Raw genomic sequence first — 26,660 nt, 5'->3', positions numbered from 1 at the left:
AACTTTTTTTCGGCACACTAATCGCACCTGAATACGAAAATTGGTTAAAATATTATAGTGGCATTGCCTGTTCAATGGCAGCTGATTTGTTTTCCCATTTCTGTACAATGTACACGTTCACCTTGTAGCTTAAGTCGCCTCACTATCTATGCTTGTCAATTCAAAGACTTTACGAAGGTGCCTTGAGTAGATGGTCTTCAAAGCACTCAGTAAGTGCCCAGTGAGGCCCTCCAGAGACTTCACCCACATTGGCCAAAGTAGGCTTTGAAATGCCACAGTGTGGCCGTTTGCGATTTGTGCACATGTTCTTTGAAGACGTCGTCAAGTAATTTTACCCTTTCCCTACCGAGGATGAAGCAGGCTAGTCGTTGAAGTTTGTACCGCTCCTACCGAGGACAAGCTGGGCTTGTCCATAGTAAAACCTGCAAACAGAAGTTCTGCTTCACTGGATGTTTTTCCCATGTTGCATGACAGGTGACACCACAATAAAATTGATACATCGACCAATATGCCTAATTTTGATAGCAGCATGTTATTGTACTGGCAACCCGCTTTCTAAAATGACGTCGTTGTCTGGCAGTTGTTTTTCTGACGAGAATTCTGACTGCGAAAGAGGCCAGAAACATTGTTTCTTGACCATTTCTCTGTGTTCAGACAAACAAGAAGTGAACTTGACTTCATGAAGGGAAAGCGATCTCACCAAACTATGCAGCCTATGCTCAGACACTTTGGATTCCGAAGATTACAGTGGGACAGCATGTTGTCAATGGGCCAAGTATCAACTTGGCGAATACGACTGCCACGCCTGCGCAATTTTCATTCACGGCAATGCCAGGCCCCAAAATCAGTGCGGCAAGTGACAAATGTTGTGTGTGTTGCTTGGATCTGTTTTTGATGCCACTGTTAGTAATGTGAGGTTCGCCCAGTTGGTATGGTCTGCTGCAGGTGGTGCAACGTTCCCTGCACAGGCAAGTAGCCGTGCTGACATCGTCAGCTACTCTTCTACTTCCGTTTCTGGGAGCCTCGTATTGTTTGGCTGTCCTCATGATGGACATGTCATTCAAGCCGTAGCCTATGGCGTGTTCAGCCGGCATTTTGCAATAATGTGCAACCTTAACCCTCATTAAACTGTTTTTGTACATTGCGAGCCTTCCTTCAGCCCAAGCCTCACATCTGGCGCAATCACTCAAACCACTCAGCCACATCAGCGCAAGAACGTACACCTTTTCAACCACATTCGTCATTGTACCCACGCCGTCACGCCGCCAATGACTCATGCCTGAAGATATTCCTCTCATTTACTGCTCGTCTGTGTTCACGTCAGAAAAAAAGCACGGCCATTATTCGAAGAGTGTTGACAGCTAGCCCAGAACTAACTTGAATCCCGCGCTTAGCGCTCACTTGCCTAGTCTCCTGTGCGTTAGCGTTGCTTTGTGGTGCATCATGCCAGGAATTATTTGGGGTAAGCTTGACTCAACGACAACGTCACGGTTCGGAATTGACCTTATCCGCGAATAATTGGCCCGACGCAAGTTAGAAAGCACCGGCTCCAAAAAAAGAGCTCATTCAGCCCTCAAAGTCAGAATTCATCAACGTTTTGAGGCAACGCCGCGGTCATGCAGGGAGAAGGTGGGTACTACTGACAACTGAAGTTTGACCCTGGATCCCGTGACGCTAGAAAATCTGGCACTTCTGTTTCAATAGCTGCCATGTCCCTCGACTACAGTTACCACACAGCCAGGCTTGTCACCATCGATTGCCTACTTTGACATGTCTCCAACACAGAATGTTAATGTCTGGCTTAGTGGTGTCTGTCGTGTTGTACAGCAGCATGCCGCATGGGATGACGCTACTATCCGTCTCATTGCCGCAAGTAAACTGAAAGGCGCAGCTCAGTACTGGCACCCCGCTTTTGGAAATCATCATAAAACCTGAAAAACGTGGAGCGCCGCCTTGGACAAGATAATTTTGTCAGAGCTGACCCTCATCGAGTGGCAGGAACGTGTCATAAACATTAGACAGAGCCCAGACGAGAGCCGAGAACAGTATGCTTACGCAAAGTTGCGCGTGATTGAAAGCTACCCTGTCATCCTTATTGATGTCCAGAAAATTGATTACCTACTACGAGATCTTCAAGAGCCACATGTCATTGCCACCATCGCGGCTAATAGGCCATCAACAGTGCGCAACTTCATGGCCACCTGTACAACCCTAGACAAGCACGCTCAACATGCTCAAGACAGGGAAAGTGTAATGCCACCAGTACTTCCACAGAGGCCACCTCTGGGCCCTTTAGGGCAAAGCATTCACACCAACCGATAATGTCATGCTTGTATTTTGATATTGTTACCAAGCCCTGCGATAATATCTAAATGTTAGGTCTTAGGTGCTTTGTCTCACTTGAACTCTATTATCAATGAAGGAAATGGTACTGCACAAAAACGAGGATTGTATATCTGGCTTTATCAACAAATGTCAAGGTCAGATATAACAAAGTACAATTTTTCATTCTTTTAGTTTCATATGAATCGATATTGACATATATACATTGCTTTGTTTTTCGCTGGTGACTGTGCACCGGGTTATTGCTCTTTGGAAGTTATTGCTCATCTTGAGATGTGCCTACTGTATTCGAAATTTCTTGCATATTTTTTGTCTATTGCATAGCCAAGGAGACTTGTCTTTGTGTGCATAGTTCAATGGTGTTGTACATATTTCGAACGTACACGAGCACGAGTGATTATTTTGGAACTGTGCAGCGATACTTGTATAAATTAAAGTACTGCACGAGCTTGGACTGGGTAAGTTCTGATGCAGGGCCAGGCTGGGCTAGGGCCTGTCAGCCTATGGAAAAGCACGGGCAGGCAGCACAGGCATGCCTCGATCTCTGTCAAAGTGATACTACCCGTGCCCTCCTCAATGTTGCCAACTAGAAAGAAAAACACAACTAGTCAAAACCCCAAGAAACTCTAAAACCCGCGATACAAGCACCCAAAATATTCTAACAACTGGCTAAATGCTGACAACAATCACAACCATGTTCAGACTATTTTAACAGTGAAGCTGTTAAAGCTGGAGGAGAAATGTCCAAGTCCGCAGAAAACTCCGCGTCGTTGCCTAGCAACAACCAAGCCACAGCTGTGCACCACCTGGCCCAAGCTCGCCTAGTCGCGCATGCGCCGATGCAGTAGCGATGATCTCACTTCGCCGGACACAGACACGGCTCCGCTGAGCTCTCGCCAGCTGCGAGCTACTGCGCATGCGCCGTGACATCATCCCGGCGTGTCATCTGCTGCACGCTGCCCATACACTGTGCATAGCTTTCGCCCCACTTCCCCTACGTGTGCTCGGACTGCAAGTGCTTCGCAAGGCGTTGGCTGATGCCACGGACCACGAGGAAGTGCTTATACACTTCGTATAACTTAGCATCACTTCGTATAGCCACAACCAGCTAGGAACCGATCAGCTCCGCTGTGTCTTTAGCCTTGCGCCACTAGTGCAAGCTACCCCGCATTTTTTTATTGCCTCTATGTAAAATACAGTTGTAAAAAAAAACTAACCTGAACAAAAAAAAAATTTTTGTTTTTTCATAATGGAGTGGAAGATTTAACTTCCTTACACAATAATTTAACTTAAATAATTGTTTTTTTTTGTGCGACTGAATATTAGAGAATCAAAGAAAAATGTCTATTCCATCTTGGTAAGGTCGATAAAGTCAACGAAAAATGCATTGAGAAATTGAATTTTTCTGCATTCTCTTTTATTTTCGACATCCAGTTCATGAATGTTGCAAGATGTTGCAGCATCCACATTGGTTTTAAGTATGTATCTAAGAACACTTGAAAGTCTGAATTAGACTATTTTGGACTAATTATGCATTATACTTTGGCACAGTATTCAACTTGCTTGAACAAAGAATGAAGAAATTAAATGAAAACCAGCGATTTGCACTATGCCCCTTAGCACGCAACACAATTTGATAACATACATTCCAGAATTTATTTGCTACTGCATTAATGAATTATTTCGTTGCTTTAATAAGGCATTTAAAATCTGTCTCCTTTTTGTTCTTTCATTACTATAATCACAGGTAAGGCAATGTAAGACAGCAAATTATTCACTGCTGCAAAGTCTACATATTTTTGTGCAGCAGCAAAATTGACTCTTTAAGCACAGTCTTCTGCTCTTGAAAAATTTAACCCGTGGCACTAAAATTTATTTCGCTGCCTGTGTGACTACTATAAGAATACCTTTTGCAACTGAAGACAGCCTAGAGCTTTTTTTTGGCTGTGAGTATTGCACTATACAAACGGGTGTCCCATCTCTTTAATGCTATCAAAATGCAAACAATTAACTCGTCATGATTTTGTCCCAACTGACGTATGTTTTGCCGTTCTTGAATTCGTCCATCGCAGCCACTTCCCCTTGTCTGACGAGGCTGCTGCCACTCGTCTTGCCAGCTGCATTTGAAAGTCAGGTTGTCAGTTTGTCATGTGAGCACGAAGCTCACCTCAAGGAATCCGAGGTCTTAGTAACCTATGAACTACACTGACTAGACTCTGCCAAGGTCCCAAGACGGAAAAAGTGGCGTGTAGGTGGGACAGTGTTGTCAATTTAGCAATCTTGCAGCTAAATTTAGTGGTTTTTTTTTTGCACAACCTAGCAGGAAAATTTTACCCTTATGGGCAGTATGTTTTTTAGCGGTTTTCATGTAATGCTGGCTTCTATCTTGAGAGACACAAACCTAAATTTTATTGAGAATAATCTGTGCTTCACATGTCGCATACATGCAGCTTATCCATGCTCCTTTGAATGTAAGAGAGAATTACCATCTTCATCCACAAATGGACGTGCTTCACATTTCTTCCTCCATGTCTCCATGCCTCCCCTGAAGTATATGCGTTTTCATCGGGGAGGAGAGAGAACCTCCTTTTTGGACTGTGCCGCGGAAGTACAAAGCCACACGCGGCTGCGTCTGCAGTGATTTTGCAAGGGGCTTGACGTGCAATTACCACAGCCCCGAAAGCATTATGGTGACGCCGAGGGTGCTCTGGTTGAAAAGTTCTATAGCTCTAGGAGTTGTGGTAGTTTATACCAGTTTCACTCTTCGCCATTTTCGTAGACGCAATTTTGGGGACTTTGCCTCACGAAATGGCTCCCGAGAAATACATCCGAAAATTACATCTGTGGCCTCCGAAATGCATGGCGCGCCAATGCGTGTGAACACTGAAAAATGTGTCGTGCAGCCTCCGGGCTCCTCTCTTGCCCTTCTTTCTGGACACACTGTGACATCTAGTGGCACCGCTGTGAAGTCCGTGCATGGCCTCCGAGACGCGAAGAGTGGCGCGCCAGTGCTTGCAATCACTGAGAATTGTTCCCTCCCTTGCTACACGCTCAGTAGCACATAGTGACCCATGTTGGTGAGAGGTTTATAGAAGAGTGGCAAATACCCAGTGCATTCTTGGCGCAGATCGCTAAAGTTCTGGCCCGAAAACTGCATTGAAAAACGGCACATACGCTGTGCATTTGTGGCGCAGCCTGTTAATCCATCGGGTTGCTGCCCTTGAGGAACCCTGTGACGTCGGTTCAGTTCTGCTCAGCATCGGAGAAATTTAGGGGATCTTTCATAGCTAGTTGCCTAAGTTGGCATCAAAGAGTTCACTGAAGAGCGGCCGCACACCTACTGGCACCTACCCTGTGACCCAAGTTGGCATCAAAAAGAAGGTGCATTGGAGACCAGCACAGGCCGAGTGGCACATACCCGCTACTCCAAGTCGGCATCAAAGGGTTTCTTCGAGCAGCGGTACCTACCCAGTCCCACATCTACAATGACCCATGTTGGTGTGAGAGAAGTTCGTTGAATAGCGGCACATATTTACACATTGCCACGTGCTCAGTTACCCAAGTTGGTCCAATGGTTGGTTTCGAACCCTGCTACCTCAGCACAGCATCCTGATGTGCTACCCACTTGACCGCTGACTACCCAGCGTGCCCAGCTAGGCGGGAAAATGGTTAGATAGAAACATTGATAAATATGCGTAGCCCCTGGTTTCGAACTCTGCTACCTCAGCCAGCATCCTGATGTGCTACCCACTTGACCACTGCCTATCCAGCGTGCCCAGCTAGGCGGGAAAATGGTTAGATACAAACATAGATAGATATACATAGCCCCTGGAAAGTGGGTGAGGTACCCTAAGAATGTGAACGCATTAAAACCTGGCTGGCAGTGGGATACGAAGCCACTTATTTGCATTACGCGTACGATGCTTTCAGGGTTAACTCTAGTACACATAAATAAATAGCCAAGAAAGTGGGCGGGAAAACAACACCGCAGTAGCTCAATTGGTAAGAGCATCACATGCGTAATGCGAAGACGTGGGTTCACATTCCACCTACGGCCAGTTTTTTTTTCATCCACTTTCATTTGCCACGATTTATACTTTCTAAATTTCAAATAACTAAACAAGTAATTTTTCCCTTTGCTTTCCTTGTCATTGTATGTTGGCTTTAAGGGGTTGTGACGTAGGATAAATGAGCCCCTCAGTTCCCTTTCTTCTCTTTTGTATATATATGTACAGTCGAATCCAGATATATCGAACCCACATATAACGAATTATTGTGTATATGGAGCAGCTGTAAAGTCCCCATGCAAATTTCAGTATAAAATTTTTATTTATATATCGAACAACCTATATATCGAACTTTTTTGTGATCCCCTTCAGAATCAATACTATATCCAGTTCAACTATGTTGCTATGCAGCTATTTGACAAATGTGGTCCAGACGTTTGAATGTTACAGTAATGCTGTAACAGTGAACTATTACAATATACTGTTACAGTATACTGAACAGAGGATATAATCTTATCCTTCTTTTACCTGTTAATTTTTCAGCAACAACACCAGTGGAAAACCTGACACAGTCAAATCTGTCTCTAGCAAATAATCTCTGTTTGGCTGGTATCTTCACAATAACTGAGGACTGGACCATGGTTCTTTTTGGCTGAAAGGCAAATGGGCCGAACCAGGCCGAATTTTGCAAAGCATCGGGCCAGGATCAGGTGGGCTGCGCCTGACACTTTCTGGCACGGGCCATGCCCCAGCCAGAAAACATGACCTGTGCAATGCTCTAGTATAAATAAGAGATGGACTTGACCTGTGAGTTCAGATTTAATGACTGTGCTCACCACTATTATAATACGAGTGTTGCTTGCCTTTCTGGGCACAATTTTGCCAAACGAAGATGCTTAACTCTTCATTTCTCAGTTTTTCTCTTGCTTTAGCTTCATAATTCACAGCACATAACAAATTCATGATCAAATAATGAAAAAAATATGTTATATAGTGTGGTTTGAACATACAGAAACACTGCAAGTTGTGCGTGGGGTGTGTGTGTGTATGATATATATACACAGTGGATACACAACAAATTTTCAAGCATGCTGCAGTTCTTTAGCACATAGAATAGCACAACAAAATGACTGGCTGTTGTTTTAGGTAGCACTTTTTTATAGACTAAAGCCTATTTGACAAAAACTGTTTCTATTTGTGTTTCAGGAGACGCGTGAGTATACCCTCATCGGTTGCTGCAGAAGTATCAGCTCAGGCACCTCAAGCAAGACGTGAAATGATGACACTGGTTAGCTGGAACGTTGATGGACTGAACCAGAAATATCTGCATCAGCGAATCAGAGCTCTTTGTGATCAAATCTTGAGGTAACTTACTTTTACAACATTGATATCTTTCACTGTCTCCTTTATTCGACTTTGTTTGTCTTTATTTGACATTAACCATGTGATAAGCTGTGCCAGAACATGAAGTTATGTGTTGTTGGTAGTACATATCTTTGAAAGGGAAGCACAGGTGCTAGCCAATCAGGGTCGCAAGAAATTTTTTTTTCTTTCCTTCTATATCTGATGTTTAGAAGTGTTAAGGTGCATCCGCACTAGCAGCAGCAATGCACGGCAGCTGCTCAAACGGGTACGAGACCCATTTTTCGTGGCAGCCGCAAAACGAGCACCAATCAGAAGTGAGCTGCACAGTTGTGGCGCCACCTTTCTCGGAGGCCGTGTCCAGGCAATAGGCCATTTTCGTTAAGCCTTCCCATACCGCTGCCGAGATGCCGAGAAAGAAGTAGCTTCACAATGGAAGCCTTTTTAGAGACAGTCTGCGTATGCCTATTCGTATGACACATCAAACGTTGATTTCAAGGACAAGGAGTTAAGCGCAAACCGATGGCACATTATATAGGACAACAGTTTGGCAGGACAGGCGAGTAAATTGGTGAAGCCTTCTGCACGTTGTGCATGTTGCAGGAACATGTGCCAGCAGGTGAATGTGATTATACATGCCATGCAGGCGAGCAGGCAGCGGCCAAACTTAAGAGCTTTCATGACCGCTGGCTCAACATAGCGCTCGAAAAAAAGACGGCCCGCAAAAGTCGAGCTCGTGGCAAGGACGGCAAAACCAAATGTTGCGCCCCGCAAAACGTGATTGTGAACTTGCCCAAGCGCATTTTTATCACTAGTGCAGACATACTTTAGGTATGATAAAGGGCAGTGATCATATGTTACTGAAGTCTAGGATTACTCTCAATTTGAAGAGGGAAAGAGCAAAATTAGTCAAGAAGAAACAGACCAACCTAGATGCAGTAAAGGTAAAAGCAGACTAATTCAGGCTGGTGGTCGCAAACAAATATGCAGCTTTAGAACAAGAAGATGAAGATAACATGGAGGTGATGAATCAAACGGTAACTAGGCTGATTTAGAAGCAGCAATTGAAGTGGGAGGTAAGGCACCAGGACAACCTGTAGGTAAGCTATCCCAAGTAACAAAGGACCTAATGAAGAAATGACAAAGCATGAGAGTGTCTAACTCAAAAGATCAGATACCTATTCGCCGAACTGCCAAAGCTGATAAACAAGAGGAAAGTAAGCGATGTTCAGCATTATAACGTCAGAAAGATTGAGGAAGCAGTAAAAAATATGGCGGCAGCATAAAATTAGTAGGACAGGGCAAGATGTACGCTGTGAAAGATGAGCAGGGCAATGTCATCATCAATTTCGATGACATAGTAAAAGCTGCAGAAGAATTCTATACTGACCTGCACAGTATCCAGAGCAGCCACACATCCTTCATTGGAAGTAGTGATGAACAGGATACAGAGGCTTCTTCTCTAACTAGCAATGAAGTTAGAAGCCCCTTGCAAGATGTGTCCCGGGAAGACGGCAGGAGAAGATGGAATAATAGTCAATTTAATCAAAGATGGAGGAGATATGCTCAAAAAGCTTGTGGCCCTTTATACGCAGCACCTGACGACTTCAGTGTACCATAGAGCTGAAGGAATGCCAACATTATACTAATCCATAATAAGGGAGACGTTAAAGAATTCAAGAATTATAGATCCATTAGCTTCCTTCCAGTATTGTGTAAAATATTCACTAAGATAATTTCCAACAAAATCAGGGCAACACAACTTCTATTAACTGAGATAACAGGCTGGCTTCAGGAAATAATATTCTAGAATGGTTCGCATCCATGTCATCAATAAGGTAATTGATAAATCTGTGGAGTACAATCAGTCTCTCTATATGGCTTTCATAGATTATGAAAAGGCATTTAATGCAGTAGAGATACCAGCAGTCATGGAGGCACCGCACAATCAAGGAGTACATGAGGCATACGTGAATATCTTCGCAAATATCTACAAAGATTCCGCAGCTACATTGGTTCTCCAGAAGAAAAGTATAAAGTTATATACAGTGTAGACCGCTTATAGCATAAGTTGCCGGAGTCGCAAATATCAGCACTATAAGCGGTACCGCACTATAACCAAAGCAACAATTTTCAAGGCCCGCACATATGCAAAACATGTGCACCGAGCCGCCATGCGTATGCGACAGTCGAGGAATGCGGCTAGAACGTTTGCATTCAATTTACAGTCGAATCTCGTTAATTCGAAATAATTCACGCGGCGGCGCCTCCGACCGGCATTGCTCTGGCACCGCCATAGAGTAAAAGCCTAGGAGAGACCCCTCAATGTCGTGCACGAACAAAACAAAAAAAAGAAAGAAAAAAAATGTGGCGGAAATTTCACTCTCTCTCAAATGGCAAGGTCGCCAATTCTGCGTTGCGCCGGAACATGCGTATACGTGCCGACGTCTCAGCCATGCTACCGTAGCCACGCGTAGAAAGTGGCAGTGAACCCTTCTGTCTCCTTTATGCTTCCTCTACTTTCTAGTCACGTGTTGACCTTGCACGCTGTGGCTACGGTGCAGAGGGAAGCAGTGGCGGTGTCCCAGGCCAGCCAACGAAACTGTCCACCCCGGCAAACGCCCGCTTCCCGATAACGGCAGAAAATGAAACTTCGGGGAGCTGGCGCCGGGCCGGCTGGAGCGGCGGCGCCTGCACGGCGGTGGGCGCGTACGGTGACAGTCGAAAGTGAGGGAGAGAGCTAGGGGAGCCACCGAAGCGGCAGAGTTGCTGAGGCGAAATCCGCTTACCTGCTGCCCTGCCTCCCTCACATTCCACGGTCTCTGCGTGCGCCCTTCGCCGTGCCGTGCCGGCGCCGCCCGCTCCCTGAAGTTTCGCTTACTGCCGTTATCGTGAAGCGAGCGTTGGTCGGCATTGGCAGCTTCGTGGCCCTCGCTCGCTATGCGCGCCGTGATATTTCACGACTCGCACTCAATGATTCTGGTTTCAGCCTCACTGGCTGTTTGTTCGCACCACGTGCCCTTCTGCTCCACTTCGTCTCTCTTTCTTCCTCGAGCACTCCTTGGGGCGCCCGTTTGAGGGGAGCGTTCGCCGTCTCCGCCGACTTCCGTACTCCCAGGCAGCCGCACTGTAACCGGTATTTCGTTTCCCGCAACTGCACTATAAGCGATACGTGTATACCTGGAGTGCTATGGGAAAATTAACGGGAGTCTGAAAAGACCGCACTATATCCGGTCCTGCACTATAAGCGGTTACGTTATAAGTGGTCTATACTGTATAAAGGAAGGGGTCAGGCAATCTAAGCTAAGGTTTTCCAAAATAGTTTTGGGAATGCTCGGCAGAGCTAGCTTGTCCAATGTGGTTGAGAGTGCAGTCGATGTTTCTGCTGCATGCCACTGGCTCTGAGTGCTCAATTGAGTTGAGTTGCCATAGTCAGATTTCAGCACTAAGCTCTCTCCTACAAGTTGGCATTCAGAGCATCTGTCTTCATTTTCTTCATTACTTCTTAAAAATACATAGGAGGCCCTTACTGCCTTTTTATTTTCTTGGCAAGTTCATCCCTCCACATTTTTGTGATTACTTTGAGTGTCTCCCTTCTTAACATAGACTGTCGACCCTCTCAGATTGCTTAGAATGGCTATCTCAGACCAACTTGTAGCATTGAAAAGCCCTTGGAAACAAAGGAAACAAGAACACAAAAGTGCAAGCATACAAACAAGGCCATTTATTGCTCATTGGGTACAGTCATGCCAGCCTAGCTGCGATAGCGTAACAATTCTGTTCCATTGCTATTTTGCTGAGGTGCGCTGTGTTCACATTATCACCGCAATCGGCCACTCGTGATCGATGGATCGTAAGGAAGGAATAGAATACAATGAAAGGAATAGTACTCTTATGATACTGGTACAAGAAATAGGTACAGGAAATAATTCCTCAATAAGACAGGCTGAGGATATTGAGCATGTTTGACTGTCCACATAAGGCTACCGAGCAAATGTTTGCCCATGCGAGTGCTGTGCTTCGAAGCTAAGCAGGAAGCTTCCATGGGATAGTTTCCGCAAAGCACATTGATAAATGTGTTGTCCATCCGCATAACACATCTGCACAGGCCGACATCCCGTAGCCAGAGAAGGAAAGCAACTTCCTCTCACTGCTCTTCCACCATTGCATGTATGTTGTACAGAGAAGATGAACATGAGGGAACGCAAGAGTCAAGTGTTGCTTACAATATTTGGTTTCATTCATTTATTTATTATGCCTCAAATGCTTCGATGTCAGGCATGGCATTATATGAGGGGCAGGCATGAGTACAGCAGTTGTGGGTTACATTTTAAATGTTCTTCGATGGTAGACTTGAATGTGACCTGTTATCAAAGCGATGAGGGCGGGAACGCGGTTCCAGTCTTGGGAAGTAAGTAAGAAAAAGATATTTGATATGTTCTGCTGCCTTGTGGAAGATAAATGGCATTTTGATGGCTGCTTCATGATATTCGCATCTCATATCATGCAGCAGCGTCATTACTGCTTTGTTTTCAATGCTGCTCGGCCAGATTCAAGGCCTAGAACAATCAAGTTCACTTATTCCTGATCATATTGAGAATGCTATGCTTGTACAGGTGCTTGCGTGGGCACAAGATTTTATTTTTCTCGTGGAAGTGTGTAGTTGCTTTCACTTTTGGTCCAGGGCCACAAGACTGGCATGTGGCACTGGGATGTTCATCCCCGGAAATACGGGACATGAGGTGCGCAAGACGCCGAGTGCCATTTCTTGGCGGGCGCCCGATTAATGCAGTACATAGGTCTGCATACTCACTCACATGGCCTTTATTATAATTAAAATCGCTGGCCATCTAATCAATCAATCAATCAATCAAAAAGGGATCGAGTCCAGCCAAACAAGTCATTACAATGTACTGTCCCTCACTCTGACAAAACACAGTGCCTTAGACATACTACTATGACCATGTTCATGAAAGTGGCATGTGCCCTGACCATGCTGCAGGTCTAGTCGCTTTTGTAATGTCCCACATAGCAAGAGTTCGTCATCGCATTGTACTGCAGGGCAGCAGGCCGTACAGTGATTAATGCTTTTACGTCCTGTTGTTGTGAGGAATGTTTTTGTGTTTTCCCAGATTGTAATTGAAGGCTGAGTAATGAGAGATAAGGATTTGTGTAATGTTCCAGCATATAATTGATATCCTTTGCGTGTTGAAGTCGCAATTTTTGTCACCTTCAGGAGAGCCACTTCCAAAACCTGGCAAGTCTCACTTCTTTTTTGTACGTGTGTCCAGAAGTGCTTTCAATGCACTATCATTACACTGAAATTCATTGTCACTCACACAAATCTTATTGCAACCTTGACAACCTTAGTTTTTGTGCAATTCCAAGGAGGTAAAATTTTTTTCCGCTTGGTGAAGCCTACTAGTTGACAAGATCGATCTGGCATTTCCATGAGATGGGGCACATTTGCCAGATTTTTCCAGCTGTTAACTTCATTTGGGTACAACATACGTCTTAATACAACTGCAAAGAAGAAATTTAATAACACTTGTACAAGCAACAGAAACAGGTAGAAAACCAACAGTCCTTGTTGGTCTTGAAGCCAGAAACCAAACCACGAGACACTTTGCTAAGCAATGGCAGTGCCCACACAACTGCTTGCATCTTTTTCAGTACACAAGGCTCACTTTCATGTTGCCCTTCTTCTAGGGCCTTTCTCTGCCCTTTCTTTGCAGAGAAATAAAAGGGGGGAGGGGGGGGGGCTCGATTTTTGTTAGTCACAGCATTGTGAAGCCACTTAAACATAAAGGAAGCTGGTGGGAGCTGGACCTACAACCTCTTCACAACCACGGAGGTTGTGGGTTCGCTTCCACCCGTAGTAAGTTGTTTTTTCCTCCACTTTCATTCCCCTTTAACTTATCATTTCCACACTGCAAGTAAAACAGCAAATAATTTACCCTATGCTTTCCTTAGCTTCATTTCCTGTCGGCTTCATATCCATCCTTGCGGGGTAGCGTGTAGGTGAATACTTCATGCCAGCAAACCTCCGTACCTTTACGGGGGGATATGGTGATTAGAGCTATCCTTACCTATTTTTAAACCAAACTTGATAAATGTTGGCATGCTTGTTTAGTTTCTTCTCCTGATTCTAAAAATGCAGTTATTTTTTCTGTATGTTCATTATTTCATTACATAATTAAGAAAGCAACGTCTTTTGCTCTTACTACAATAGACAAATAACAGCAACACGAAAATATACAAATGATATATGGATTAATAGCAGAAAGCACGAGACTCACTACATAGGAAGCACCTTTATGATTGGGTCAATATTTTGAACATGGCCATACATTTGGTCACACAAAAGACGAATTTTAAAACAATAAAACTTGAAAAGTGCTTCCTATATTGTGTGCTCCAAACATCTAGCTTCATGCTGCAAAAAGAATTATTATTCTATCTGTGATAGCTACTGATGTATCACAGTAAATGTATTGCTGGGTGTGCAAAATTAGTATTTTGCGAAAATGAAGAACACAAACTAATCTTCTACGCTATAGTTTTAAAACTAATATATTAGGGTTTAAATATTGACATACGAGATAAGAAACTTGGTAGATCAAGGGAATATATGCAGAATCCGAAAATGCAATCTTACAAAGCTCGATTTTTTGGTAATATTTAGGCCTAGAGACCGATGTCCCCCCTTCTCTCTCACTTTTGTGCAATGCCATGGTGTGGGCGCCGACTGTGGCTTCAGACAGTGTGGTACATTAATGATGAAAATCTCGCAAGCAGTTAATAGGTCAGCATTGCACGCTTGTTGCAGTATAGTAGGCCTTCGCCAGATCAAACCGTTTTACTCACAATTTCACCGCTACGGCTCCGAAACAGACAATGGAGATGTCATCACATGTTTAGGAATCACGGCTGATCATCATTGCATTGCAGGTTGGATCCGGATGTGGTCTATTTGCAAGAGGTCGTGCCTGAGATCGAGCCTAAGATCAGGGACAGTTTTGCGCGGTATCGGTACATACCTGGTGACTTACAAGGCTACTACGTTGTGACACTGCTGAAGGAGGACACCGTGAAGTGCAAGACTCACACCGTTTCTCCATTCTCATCCACCAAAATGGAACGACACATTGTGCAGGCTGAGGTGAGTGACGCTGGTCTTATTCTCTTTTTACACAATCACCCTCAGCAATAATATGAAGGGACACCACAGAGAAACATCTACCTTTCTTCATCATGAACGACCACGGTGCATGTCACGAGAACTTCGAAATCATTTAAAGGGGCGCTAAAACACTTTTTGAACGTAGTAAAAAAAAAATGTTGCAAAGCATGCAGCAAGGAATTTACAATGCTGTATCAAAAGCAGTGAACAGACGCTTGCTCTTGCATCTGCAATGTTGTTATCGAAAGCTGATCAAAAGTACTTGGCTGACCAACGCTATTGACTGATTTTGTGAGCGTAAGAACATTCTCATTGATACGTAATTTCTAATTTTGAGTTAAATAAATGAAAAATACACCTGTCTGCAAGCTCAAAAAGAGAAAAAAGTTATTAAATTCTTGCACTGCACGAAGCTGCGTCTGGTGCGGGTGGCCTCTGAGATGGCAGCGGCGTGCTGTGTCTACCTTGACTGCAATGGGTTGCCTTGAGAAGCCCTTTTGCTGCAGCGACACTCAACTTCTGGTCGGGGCTTAGCCCTCCTGGCTTCTCCGCTGTGTAGCTTACAGCTCACTAACGGAGAAACAGAAATCTATACGTTTTCTTTGATAGAAGCAGTTTAGAAATTCAAGACGTCCATAGTCTTGCTCTTCACAAATTGTCAGCCTGAACACGATCTAGCCAACAGTTTTTGTCATTGCACTTTCTGAACTATAGTTTTCATAGAAGTTTAAATTGGCCAAAACGTTCAAACTGAGAAAGATTGGTTCAAAAATTTTAAAACATGCCATTTTATTCTTTGGGCAACTGCGGCATAGGTCAGGCCCTCTCCTTTAACTCAAAGCTGCGCAGCGGCAATTGCTCCAAGCTTTCTATTCTTTTTTTTTTTTCAGCTTTGAAGCTGTCCAACACTTTTATGTGTCGCTTGGCTCATGTGTCCTCTCGTTTGGATGTGTCTTCTTAGTAGCAAAAACAAGGCTGGCCGCAAAAGCCCTGCAGGGGGGAAAATGGAATTTCACATTGCATTTCCACCAATCCAAACATCAGTTTCAGTTTGGCAAGCAATCCAGAATCACCGTGGCCAAATATGTTGCTTTTTACACCGAAGCTGTTCTGGGCTAGGTTTCAGGAGATCACGTCCGCCAATGGAAGTAGATAGATAGACTGGAAGTAGATCAACAATTTGGGCTCCATGTCCGTGGCAGTTTGGCTCCATATGCGGGGGGGCGGTTTTCCGCCAGCTGTGATTTAGCATAGGTGTCCAAACTGATGATGGATGGCCCATTGTTATACCCCTCGCCACCGCCAATGCTTCTTTCACAAGTGTCGCGATACTCAGCGACGGCACATCTCACCAATAGTTGTGCGCCTTTGTCTAGTGACAAAGGCGCACGATTGATGCTGTTGCCTGTGACGCACATCCCACGTGACGTTGTGTGCCTTTGTCTCGCTAGCGCTGTTATAAGCAGTTGCCCTTTGGACTCGCTATAGGACGGATGCACATTTAACCACATCTTCCAGGATCCTGACGTCGGGATCCTGACGATGCCGTGCAGTGAGCCACGGCTATGAACGCTTTGGCTCATGTGCTAGTCTTATGACGATGGGGCGGACTTGGCACAGCAAACACACTACTTGGCCGTTGCGCCGGGCAAAAACAAGACGCCGGTGTCCTTGCTCTTTGACGAGCATGCCGAAGACGCTCAATATAGTCATTAATTCAATAATGATAATATATAAATTCACTGTAGCAATATTCACTATAGCAGTATCCACTATAACAGATCCACCATAGTCGCAGCTTCGCTGACTTCCATCTTCACAGTAGTGGAAGGGGCTCTGAATTTTTTTTTTTCTCGCGCACTTTTTAATATTCTCAAGATCACTAGAAGTGTGAAAAACAAACCTTCTAATGAGTGAATTGACTCCACATTAGGCTCCTCTCCCACTCTATGGCCACTTCCTGGAAGTGGCGTTCGTAGGCACTTTTGACTAGAAACACATGCCACTGCCGAGTAAAAAAAAAGAAAATTTTCTTTGCGCAGATAATACCGTATTAACTCGCATAATGAACGCACTCTTTTTTCCTGAAAATAATGGGCCAAGTTGGGGGGGGGGTGCGTTTATTATGCGCGGTAAATTTTTCAGCGATTTTTTTTTCCCCACAGCCACCTCTAAAAATGTCACAGTTTTGGTCGAAAGGCGAACAATAGATTACGATAGCAAATGCGTAGACAGCTATACGAAGTAAGGATAGTAGTTTTATCGGCCGTATAAACTTGCAAAGCAATTTAACCAGCATGGTGTCAGCGTGCACAGGCAAACTGAACAAAGCACACTCGATGACCGCGGACACTCGCTGTCAAAACGCTGGCGTGAGGAAGCGCGGCAGCAACAGCGAGTGAAGTGACCTTCGTGCCGTGTATCGCTTCAACGCAAACTAAGTGGCGATAACGGAGCATACACAAAGATATAAGCCGCCGTTGCACCTAGACTCAGCCTCCGGCGAAGTTCGCTTTCAAGATAGGGCGTGCGCGGCCGCGCAATGCGCAGTTGATGCGCCGCCCCCCTTGCTCCCTTCCCCATAGAATAAAACAATGCGTGCGACGAAATACGGTTCATGTCCTCCCTGCTTTCCTTCCTCGAACGCAGGAGATAGAGCCGCGATCGTTGGTGGCAACGGCAAAAACGTGCCTGGATTGTCAATATGACTGCTATCGCAATAAAAGTAAGAGACACATGGTACGAATTGGCATCTGATAGAGCGTTCTATACAATCGTACCTGCTGGATGCCATATCGGACGCCGAATCTTACCGTGTCTCTCCTACTTCACGGCAGCAAGTTCAGGAAATTCAGGGTGCGTTTATTACGCAGGAGAAAAAGAAAATTTTTGACTACTAAAGTGGGGGGTGCGTTTATTATGCAAGTGCATTCTTTACGCGAGTAAATATGGTAACCAAACTTGGTGAGGAGCTTTTTATATGTTTAGGAATATAAAATGAAGAAAATCAGGAAATGTGTATTTCTGGCTAAAATCACAACTTTAGCCCTGCATCACCCCTTAAGCACGCTGCTGCAGCCACCATTTGCTTTTTCTTTTTTTCGTTTGCTTCATGCCTCCTCCTCCTCTGCATTGCCTAAGCGTTTTCTTCATTGGGTCTACCCTCGGCCGGCTCAATTTGTTGAGGAGCTGGCTCGCTGTGACGACTTTCTGCATTACAGAAACAGATAAAGACATGATGCAAACATAATTAAAAACATATTATCTCAAGAAATGGTTCTAACTAAGAAACACGAACAACAAAGTAATCTCGCACACCATAAATCATATACACACACGAAAACCTCCCAAAACTAGCTATATACATAAAACAAACTAGACTTCAACTGTATACTGTTCTTCAGTTCGACTAAACAAATAAGTAGCTACTAGGAATCGAACATTCTGACCGTCACCAGTAGCGACAGACATTTGCCCGGCGTTGCGTAAGACGTCGGCCGCCGTGGTTCTGAGGCAGCATAGGTGCCGACCTCCATCGGAGTGACAGGGTCTGAGACCAGCGTGGCGTGCTCTTGGCCCGTTGGGCGTCATGCCGCATATGTGGCCAGGCCTGCGCTCCTGTGGCACTGGACAGTGGCCGATGACAGAAGCATGTGGCTGGACCGGGTCCAGGGAGCAAGGCCACGACGACATAGCCAGAGCTCAGGATTTGGATCCGCCGCCAGCCATCTCCAGGTTGCCTCTCTCCGGTCCGGGTCACCGAAGCTGCTCCTTCCTGTCACCAGGGCACAGCAGGAGATAGGTCTGCCCTATTCAGAGTCCACGTCAGCAACGTCCCCCCTCAGCAGCCTTTGCCTTCTTTCACAGCGAAGCTGTATATGACTAGGATCCTGGGATTTCTTCATCTCCGTAGCCTAAAACTCCACTAATTACAGCGGGAGACACGTGCTGCGCGTGCTGATGAGTTCCTTGCAGCACCACCAGATGGCGCTCGCCTCCACGCATCCACGGCAGCGGCGACCGTGCGGGGAAAGAAAAAAAAAAGAGATAGAACCAGGAAGCTCGCCTTCACGTATAGCGTTTGCCACAAGTGGTTCCCGGTAAAGATTACGGTTGCATAGGTACAGCTGCTGGGAAGTGGCAGTTGTAGCATAAAAAGCAGGGTTACATCACAGCACTTTCATATGTAAACGAAGAACCTGCCTAGCAACTGATTTCATTTGTGTCGTGATAGCGCTATATAAAAGCCACACATGCATAGTTAGGAATACCAAAGAGCAGCATGAGCACCATGACAGCGGCAGGAAGCAATATCAGTATGCTCAATGGTGTCGTGCTCAGGCTCAGCAGGGCCCAGTTAAGGCTACATCACATTGATCTATCGGATCAGGTGATACCACAGCTTCGCTGGCCAACCACGTTCACAGCATGGATTGGAGCCCAATATTTTTCTTCATCTTCTCTCCTCGCTCACGTCCTTGCTCAGGTTTCACATGCTTCACACATCACGGGTCTCATTTCCTTTTGTTTTTCTCACCTTATATTATATTCTCTATACTTTCTTCGTTTCGCCGCCCGTCATTGTCATCTACTTCACATCTTCACACTTCTTTCACACAAGTTTTGCCAGTCATTTATGACATTTATGGCATTATAACCAGTATTTCATCTTGTTCATCTTGACTAGTATTAGTGGTATGCGTATACATGGAGTTCTATGGGAGGGTAAACAGGATTCAAGGAGACTGCGTTACAGAACCGCCTTAGTTGTATAGTGGCTTTGGCATTGTAGTGGTAAACTCGAGGTCGCAGGATCAAATCCCAGCCACAGTGGCCACATCTCAAGTGGGGGGGGGGGGGTTAAATGCAAAATGCTTGTGTACTGTGCATTGGGTGCACGATAGAGAACCCCAGGTGATCAAAAATTAATACGGAGTCCCCCACTATGGCATGCCTCATAATCTTATCATAGTTTTGGCATATAAAACCCCTGAAATTAATTAATGAATTAAGAGCGCATTATACCTGGTGCTGCACTCTAAGCGGTTACCTGTAAGTGGTCTGAACTGTATATTGAAATTTTCCTATCTTTCTACTAGGTAACTTCGCTTTATTCTCCTAAAGCAGTAACTTTTGCTCATACTTTTTCAACGAGTGTAGGCTCGTAAAATAAGGGTAAAGAAAAAGCGAAGACAGTCGAATCACTATCTGAATTTAGTGTTATTCTGTCGCCTTTGTGGCTTTTCTTTGCACCATTAATTTGTACATTTCGCGTTTTTGATGTAGATTTTGTGATTTGTTGTTCTCGTGTGTATGATCAACCCTGGTGTACACAAGGCTACCATAACGCATGTTGCCGCAGAACACATCACTGCATACTGCTATCACTAGGAGTAATCATGTTGACCAACCAGCAGCTTGACCGTCAACTGCAAACACCAGCCTTCATTGAGGTCAGCTGTCACCATCAATATAATGACTCTTATTAATGTCAGTTTAGTCAGCATTTGACAGGACTGCTGCCTCTGCAACATTCTTAAGATGTTCCTTACTACTGTTCAGTTAGATGCCAGAGAGACAGAGAAAGCTCTTTATTTAAAAAGCGGAATGCTTAGCCAGCGTATTTTCGCCTACAAGCTGCTCTGCAGGGAATTGGATGAAGGAAAAGGAAGGCCCTAGAAGATGCCAGAGGTTTTGTGGAAAGTCTATTGTTCTGGCTGTCATTTTTTCCATCAGCACTTCTTGCTGTCTATTTATTGTATGTAGTGTTCCACCTATTGTTTCATTGTTTAAGTGGGTGACTGGGGGACAGTTTTCTTTTGCAGCTTGTGAAATTTGTTTACACTTTTTACTACAGTCGAATCTCGATGTGACTAACATGGATTTAACAAAGCATATATAAAATGTGTGTTGCCGATATCACCGTGTAATGAATGTATGCTTATAACCGATATTGAATCTAAAGAAGGTATTTTCATATTGGACGTGACTTTTTTTATGAGGAGGTTCAACTGTAGAAGAAAAGATTATGAAATGTACTGGCTACTGTTTCGTCATGTTCACAACATTTGCAGGCACCATTTGGCCTCTGTGTTTAAGTGCTGCAAAACCTTTTATTTACCTTTTATTTAGTCATACTTTTGCTTCACTGCCACTGCCTTTTAGCACTTCAGTGTGCTTCTCTTTTATCATTCTCACCTAGGCAACCTTCAACAACAAGGATCTCGTCCTCCTCAACACCCACCTTGAGAGCATGGGCTACTCCAGCGAAGTCAGACAAGTGCAGCTTCGAAGGTGTTTTCGTCAGTGCAAAAAGGAACCGTTGGAAAAGACAGTAATCTTGGGAGGCGACATGAATCTGAGGGACAGTGAAGTGAGTTTCATCGGTTTTCAAAAAATATGCATTTTGAGGGAAAACGGGTGCATTTTTTTAAGGTAAGGTACTCAATTGTGTTGCTTTTAAATTGGGGTCCTGCTGGGCACAGTTGCAAGTTCAATAACTGTCCGTGTTGGCCAGATTCCAATCAGTGTAGCATGCAAACACACTGACATACCGAGCCTTGGGTGCACGTTAAAGAACCCCATTGGGTCATACTGCAAGTGAGGCACAAAAAACAGGGACAGACAGTGGGAACAACGCATGCACAGCACATAGCGCTGTATATAGCACATGTGTTGTTCTCTCCGTCGGTTCCTGGTTTTTGTGGTATGTCGTACCTACCTACACTTGTGGTACTGACATGTGTGTACATACATACGTACACTTGTGGTATGTGGTACCAACAAAGCCGAATTTCTACCCTTCCTATATGGTCATTCAGAGTCCTCCACTGAAGCATCCCTCATATCTCACTGTGCAGTCTAAGGATATTAAACTGCATAATTTTATTTTAGTGTTTTAATTTGAGTGTATGCCTTTTGTTTTTGGGTCAGCTGTCATGACGCGATAATTTATACCGTGAGAGGAGTAATCAACTTGAAATATGCATGTAAATTCTCATTCTCATTTGATAACTTGATTTGTTGTGCAGAAACATTGGTACAATGTTTAAGCTTACGGAATCAAGTAGTACACCTGTAACGCAGGAAATAGCAGGATGGCATTGTGTGCGTGAGAATACAAAGTAAGCTTTGTTGCATTGTAGGCCTCTCTCATAGCAAGCGACTCATTGGAGGCAAAGATGGGTTTGCATGAAGAGTATGGCAGTGGCTGTCGAGGTTAAAGTTACCTATTTTGTGTTTAACGAGTCATCATTGCTTTGCTGTTCAACTCAACAATTTCCAGTTAATGGTGGGCTTGTTTTCACTTTGTTGAGTATGCTCAACAGCTGAGTATGCATCTGCAGCTACTTGCCTAATGCCTTTCTTAAGAAGTACCAAATTCGTATGCTGAATTCCAATGGCCGATCCAGAACAGTCTGCAAGCTCTGCCAGAGAGCGCCGTCCTCTGACGGAGCGCACTCGCTTTGAGTCCGCATTTGGAACACTTCGAACGTTTGGAACAACAAGCACATGCGGAAGTACCGGCATTGCTCGTGCTGAAGTGACGCTTTCCTGGTTTTGTGACTGACAAAGGTTGCTGTCGCAGTCTCGTGGCATGTTTGCATGTGGAACTGCCACTATTTTGGTGCATAAATATATGCAAATGCGAACTCTGAGAATGATTGCGCTTACTAAAAGCTATGGTCTCTCCTACCTTTTCGTCTAAGCAGTAGTTTCCCCTATAAGGTTCAGTAGTTTGGACTTCATTCAGTGAACAGAACAGCTCCTCTAACGTCTGTTTCCAAGTGCTACTTTGTCGTCTGAAGCAACTTCCACACCCCTTGAAACCAAGAAGCCGCTTTGTGAGCTGCAATGTTCTCAAAAAGGAAAAGTTCCAAGCAGCGTAATTGCCTTTTCATCTGTTGATCACTACTGCAGAACAAGAAATCGCTTGCATGCTCTCTGGTATTGCCTGCTCTGTCCTTTTTTTTTTTTTTTGACATGATGTAATAGGAGAGGCTGGTGCCTTTAGGGGGAACCGGCTACTCCTCGTAGCTTGGCAAAGAAAAATATTGTCACAAAATGTGAAACAAAATGTGGCACAAAACTCTCACAAAAACTGTCAGTCAGCAATATCACAAAATTCTCTATGCAAGTCCAGGAACCCAGAGAAGATGAACTTGTACGCAGTTGCATGTGTAAACACGTGTTTTGTATTGTCCGAGAACACATGAAGAAGTTCAGTTTCACACATAAAGAAGTTCAGTCTTCATCATGCCGTCTGCAACCCAGACGATCCAGTCGGTGCCTGCTGGAGTGACTATGTCATGTAGACTTCTGGTTGAATCCTCTGATTTCGGTAGAGTGGTCTGGACTGCTTCGAAGGGCAATCTCTGATCGAGGTCTGCTCTCGATCTGCCTTTGGAATAGGCGATTCAGGTTCCCAATCTGCCATTGGAACAGACTTGCTTCACTAAGAGCAAAATCTTTTGATCCATGAGTGCTCCAGATCTGCCATTGGAATTCAGCATTAGTGCTTTTAGGTATATGTAATGCAGTGTGTTATCATAGAAACCCAAGGACAGGATGTACGAGCTCCATTTTTATTTTACTTTTTATTTCTTTTGGAAGCCTGCTACTGTTAGAAAACCATAATGTTTTTCCTTGTCTGTATTTTGTGCAAATAAGGCACATGTTCTTCAAGAAACATTGTGAGGACTTCTCAATTATCACAGTTCTCTTGAACTGCGCAAAATGCTTGCCACATTACAATTTACTACAATACATGGAATCATGGCCATTTGCTGAATCCACCTTATCTGCAACCATTGTTAACTTCAAATACTCTGCATCATTATTGTCACAGTGTAAGACCTGTGTTTGCACTTGTGAGATTACTTCATTCTTTTCCCCTAGGACTGTTGTACTTATTCGACTAATGAGAGTCATTTTTATTTAGCATGAAATGCTTTTAGCTCCCGTTGTTGGTCACCTTCAAGAGACCTTGAGCCAAAAAACCAGAGCCGTTATCTGGGCACTCAAACGATCTCATCTGGGCACTCAAAACGAGAACATGCCGGCAAGTTGCGAGAATAAACGAGATCATCAGTCAAAAACTTAAGAAAATGCAGTTCTGGCCCCCAACCCTTTGTACAGGACCGCATTACATATGCTAGTTACTCTCCAAACAAGTTTTAAAAAATATTGCTTCCGAGTTCTTCCTAATGTTTCTTCACAATATCATTTAAGCTGTAACTTCTAGTACGCTGAAGTTTTATTTGTCATTTCCAAAAGGCAGATACAGGAGGGGACCTAAGGCTGCACATTTGCAGACGATCACTTCGACGCGATAAGAAAAAGTGGCGACAGACGCTGAGAGCGTTGGACTTTTGCAAGAAGAAACGCAGTTGAAGGCGGCGGCACCACAGGCAGCAAAAGACGCTGTATGGTAGCCATTTCATGCTTACATCTACTCTCGATTACGGGAGAGCCAGTTATTTTTCTCCAGAATCTTTACGCTTGAAGTCTTTATCTGCCTTATATGTGAGATTCATGGGTTGAGTTACTGGAAGTATGGCGACAGCAGTGCCATGTTTCCAACGATCCAGTTTTTAGACGACAATGCAAATTGTAGCAAATAAAAAATTCCAGCAGAACCCTTCTCACAACGAATGTCGACGCTGATGGGATTAGCATTGAAGCAATGCATCGGCACATCATATTGCACCTGCTGAAATGCGTCACGTATGAGGCGTGTATTTAGCCAGGCTGCTCTCTTTCGCTCCCCACTGGACAGCGCGCGCTGCGCCATTTAGCAGTGCAGTCCCTGCATAGAGCGTGTGTAAATATATTAATACAAAATTGTCCGAATATATATACAGATAAAGCTCAATAGTATAACGAAGTCAGTAAAATTGGCTTTTTGCTTTATTATATCAAAATTTCGTTGTACAGTCGAACCCACTTATAACGATACCGGTTTTAACAGTATGTTGGTTATAACAATGAGAAGCTGCTGCACCGTCAACGTTCGTACGTTTTCTATGGTGAAATAATCCACTTACTACAATGCCCCCATGCCACATTATCGGTTATAACAATGAAGTCTGGCTACTGGGTGTCCGTGCCGAAAGAGAATGGAATGCGAAATCCTTAAAGAAAAAAAGAAATTCGAGCCACTGCACATCGCCGTGTGCTGTTTGCCAGCCTTCTCCACATCGCCAGCCTCACGCACCTCTCTCCCGTCGCCCTTCCACCCCTCCGAATACGAATGGACTGCGCCAGCTGCACTGATAGAAGATAGCGCTAAGCGCTGCTCTTGCTGCGCATTTCTGCCGACGAATAAGTTTGCTCGTGCTCGTCTTTGTTGCTTGCGTCAAAATCGTTCTGGGCCACAGGGCCCGTTTCGCAGGCTCGTGTGACTCGCTGCCAAAACGGAATATGGCCGTTCTGCCCGCTGATCATCGGCAATGCATGACAGTGCCAGTGAAAAGAAAGCGCACTTCTATAGATATGGAAACAAAGTGCTTCTAACCTATGAGGCGATTGTCACGAACGTTCTTGCATCGGATAGCGATGACGACAGTGACGGCGCGGTAGGCAGCGATGACGCGGTAGGACAGGCTGCCTCAACGTTGTCCTCGCAGGAGATCCTGCAGGTGATTCAGTCCCTCCAGGGGGTTCGTTTTTGCGAAGGACCTTCGTGAGATAAGGATGTTGGCAAGCTTCGCTTAAAGCAAGCAAGGCTGACGAACATGGGGCTTTCTCGGGCAAGCCTGTGAGAAGTACGTGGCGAGATGCTTGTGGCGATCTCGCCCTAGCATTTCTTCTGGATTTCTCAAGCTGAGAGACTGCCGCGGCAAGCTTCTCGCATTTTTTAAAAGGCCCCTTTTGAGGCCACAAAAGCGATGCCTCAGTGGAGCTCGCATGTCACTTGATGTCCGTGACCCCGCTTTCAGTGCACACAGACGGTCGCGCCGTGGGGTGGCCACCAAGAGAAATATTGCAAAGAGTATCTGCACAGTGTTATTGTGAGACTATGTATACGCAGACACGTTTCTGTTTTGTTAGCAGCTTCTATTTGCGCCATGGAAAAAAAAGCAACGGGATGTGTTGTATGCCTCAGTGCACCAACCGAGCGGCGAAGGATGAGATAATGCTTCATTAGATTCCCCTGGACACGTGTCTTAAAAAGAAGTCGGCGGTTAAGCTCCGGATCGGCAAGCCTGAGGTGCCGCCAATGAATGTTTGCAGTGCTTGCTTTATCATCGAAGTGTGCGCATCAAATCCCTCCATGCCCCCCGCCACCAATGTTCACTTTTGTCTCAGTGGCAGGCAAAATAGGAAGCAAACACAAAATTTGGGCAGCAAGCTGAAGTGCGTCCTCGACCTCGTCAGGCTCGTTGCATCGGAGTTTGCAGCTGCGCGCCCATCGCTAGATGTCTGCCATATTTGCTTCCACTGACCCTTTTCAATTAAAACTGAATTTGAAAACAAGATCGACGTACTTTTTCTTGCTTAAACCGATGACCCTGCACTCTAGCCTTAGCGTTCATTCTAGATACGCTTTGCGTTGCATACCTCCTTCGGTAAGGTTAAGGATGTCATTCGCCATAAAATAACAAGCACGCATGCACGCACTTCTGGTTATGCACGCTAGTCATCTATATTTACGCGGGGCGTGAATTCAAGGCTCATTTTATCCCCTTCAGGTGCGAATTAAGAAAAACTGGCAAGAAAATTATAATTGTTTTCAAAAGGAGCTTTATTAAACACCTAGAAAT

At 44.7% G+C, this 26,660-nt stretch overlaps 1 protein-coding gene across 3 annotated transcripts in view; it reads left to right on the top strand.

Annotated features, from left to right (window-relative positions):
• Positions 1–26,660, top strand: part of LOC119461461 (tyrosyl-DNA phosphodiesterase 2) — a 43,657-nt gene that overhangs the window by 2,215 nt on the left and 14,782 nt on the right. For 2 of the 3 annotated variants that reach the window (XM_049672665.1, XM_037722780.2), the window contains 3 exons: positions 7,557–7,715; positions 14,664–14,874; positions 21,098–21,268. In XM_049672665.1, coding sequence (XP_049528622.1) covers positions 7,557–7,715; positions 14,664–14,874; positions 21,098–21,268 — 541 coding nt within the window. Of the gene's footprint in view, positions 1–6,698; positions 7,061–7,556; positions 7,716–14,663; positions 14,875–21,097; positions 21,269–26,660 lie in introns of those variants that run through there. The other variant, XM_049672666.1, reaches the window with a different exon arrangement.

Source organism: Dermacentor silvarum, chromosome 8 (assembly GCF_013339745.2).
Source record: "Dermacentor silvarum isolate Dsil-2018 chromosome 8, BIME_Dsil_1.4, whole genome shotgun sequence".
In the NCBI taxonomy this organism is placed as follows: domain Eukaryota; kingdom Metazoa; phylum Arthropoda; class Arachnida; order Ixodida; family Ixodidae; genus Dermacentor; species Dermacentor silvarum.
This window is presented reverse-complemented; position numbering and strand designations above follow the sequence as displayed.